At 75.1% G+C, this 1,241-nt stretch overlaps 1 protein-coding gene across 1 annotated transcript in view; it reads right to left on the bottom strand.

Moving 5' to 3' along the window:
* Positions 1 to 1,130, bottom strand: part of ZNF276 (zinc finger protein 276) — a 6,103-nt gene extending 4,973 nt beyond the window's left edge. Inside the window, exons 1-4 of the mRNA XM_026039605.1 lie at positions 1,034 to 1,130; positions 635 to 941; positions 409 to 461; positions 33 to 325 (exon numbers count right to left, since the gene is read on the bottom strand). Of these exons, the coding sequence (XP_025895390.1) occupies positions 33 to 325; positions 409 to 461; positions 635 to 941; positions 1,034 to 1,130 (750 nt within the window). The remainder of the gene's footprint in view (positions 1 to 32; positions 326 to 408; positions 462 to 634; positions 942 to 1,033) is intronic.
* Positions 1,131 to 1,241: the final 111 nt, after the last annotated feature.

Below are 1,241 nucleotides of genomic sequence, written 5' to 3'. Positions count from 1 at the left end.
GGCTGCTGGCAAGGGCCCGTCCTCGGCGGCGCCTGCTGCGCCGGGGCAGCCCCGGCGCCGTTGTCGGCGCGGCGCGGCGCCACGCTCTTGTTCCACTCGCGCTTCACGGGCAGGGCGCCGTCGACGAGCGCGGCGCTGCAGTCCGCCTCGGTGTCCATGACGTAGTCGTGGCCGTCGCCGCAGCCCCACACGGCGCGGATGACGCCGCAGTACTCGGAGGAGAGCACGCTGCGCAGGCCGGGCGCCGAGGGGCAGCCGCCCGCGTGCGCGTGCGCCCAGGCCACCAGGCTGCGCAGGCACTGCGGGCTCGACGTGATCAGGTCGGCTGCGCGGGGGGGACAGGCAGCGCGGTCAGGACGGCCGCGGCACGAGGCGCCCGCGCCGCCGGCGGCACGCGGCTCTACTCACCGAGACAGGAGGCGGCTCCGTCGGCGCCGGGCTGGGCCTGGGCAGCGCTGCTCCTGCAAGAGCGGGGGGCCCGTGAGCAGCTCGAGGACACGCGGGGGCCGCTGCCACCCGCTAGCGCCGCGCGACCCAAAACGCGTCTCGGCGCAGGGACGTGGCGCGCGGGAGCTCCACGGGGAGCCTGGCAACGCGCGGCCGTTCCAGAAAGGAACAAAGAAAGGGGACGTACTTTCCTTTGGCCTTGTGGCCCGTGGGAGACGCGTTCACCCTCTGGATGAAGGCGCGCAGCACGCTGCGGCACTTGTAGAACTGGGCATGGCACTTCTTGCAGACGGACTGGGGCAGCGCGGGGTCCTGCCGCACCGCCACCCCCACGAGCCGCTGGAAGTCCGTGAAGAAGACGTGGTCGACGCGGCGCTGCTTGCCCGAGCTCTCGCCCGGCACGGGCACCTTGCCGAAGGCGTTGCGCAGGCTCCGCGACGAGAACTTGCCGTGGCACAGGCGGCAGTAGCCCGTGCTCAGCGCTCGGCCGGGCCCTGCGAGGGAACGGCGGGACGCGGCTGCCGGCGCTGCCGAGGCCTCGGGGCGYGGATCCCGCCGGCCCGCGCTCCGTCCCACGTGTAAGCGCCAATRATCCCTCTGCAGGGGCTGCCCGAGCCGCACCCGGGCTCCGGGAGCGCAGGGAAGGGCTGCAGGGAGCGGGCCAGGACGGGGGTGTCCGGCATCCCGCCGCATCCGTGCCCAGCCCCGCGGGGAGCCCGGCTGAGCCCCACGGAGAGGCAGCGGAGCCGGGGTCCCCCGCGCCCCGAATCCTGCGGGGAGCCCGGGGCCGGGAT

Source organism: Nothoprocta perdicaria, unplaced genomic scaffold, assembly GCF_003342845.1.
Source record: "Nothoprocta perdicaria isolate Ctin4 unplaced genomic scaffold, notPer1 scaffold_234, whole genome shotgun sequence".
Taxonomy (NCBI): domain Eukaryota; kingdom Metazoa; phylum Chordata; class Aves; order Tinamiformes; family Tinamidae; genus Nothoprocta; species Nothoprocta perdicaria.
The sequence above is the reverse complement of the archived record's forward strand: the minus strand, read 5'-3'. Positions and strand labels throughout refer to the sequence as shown.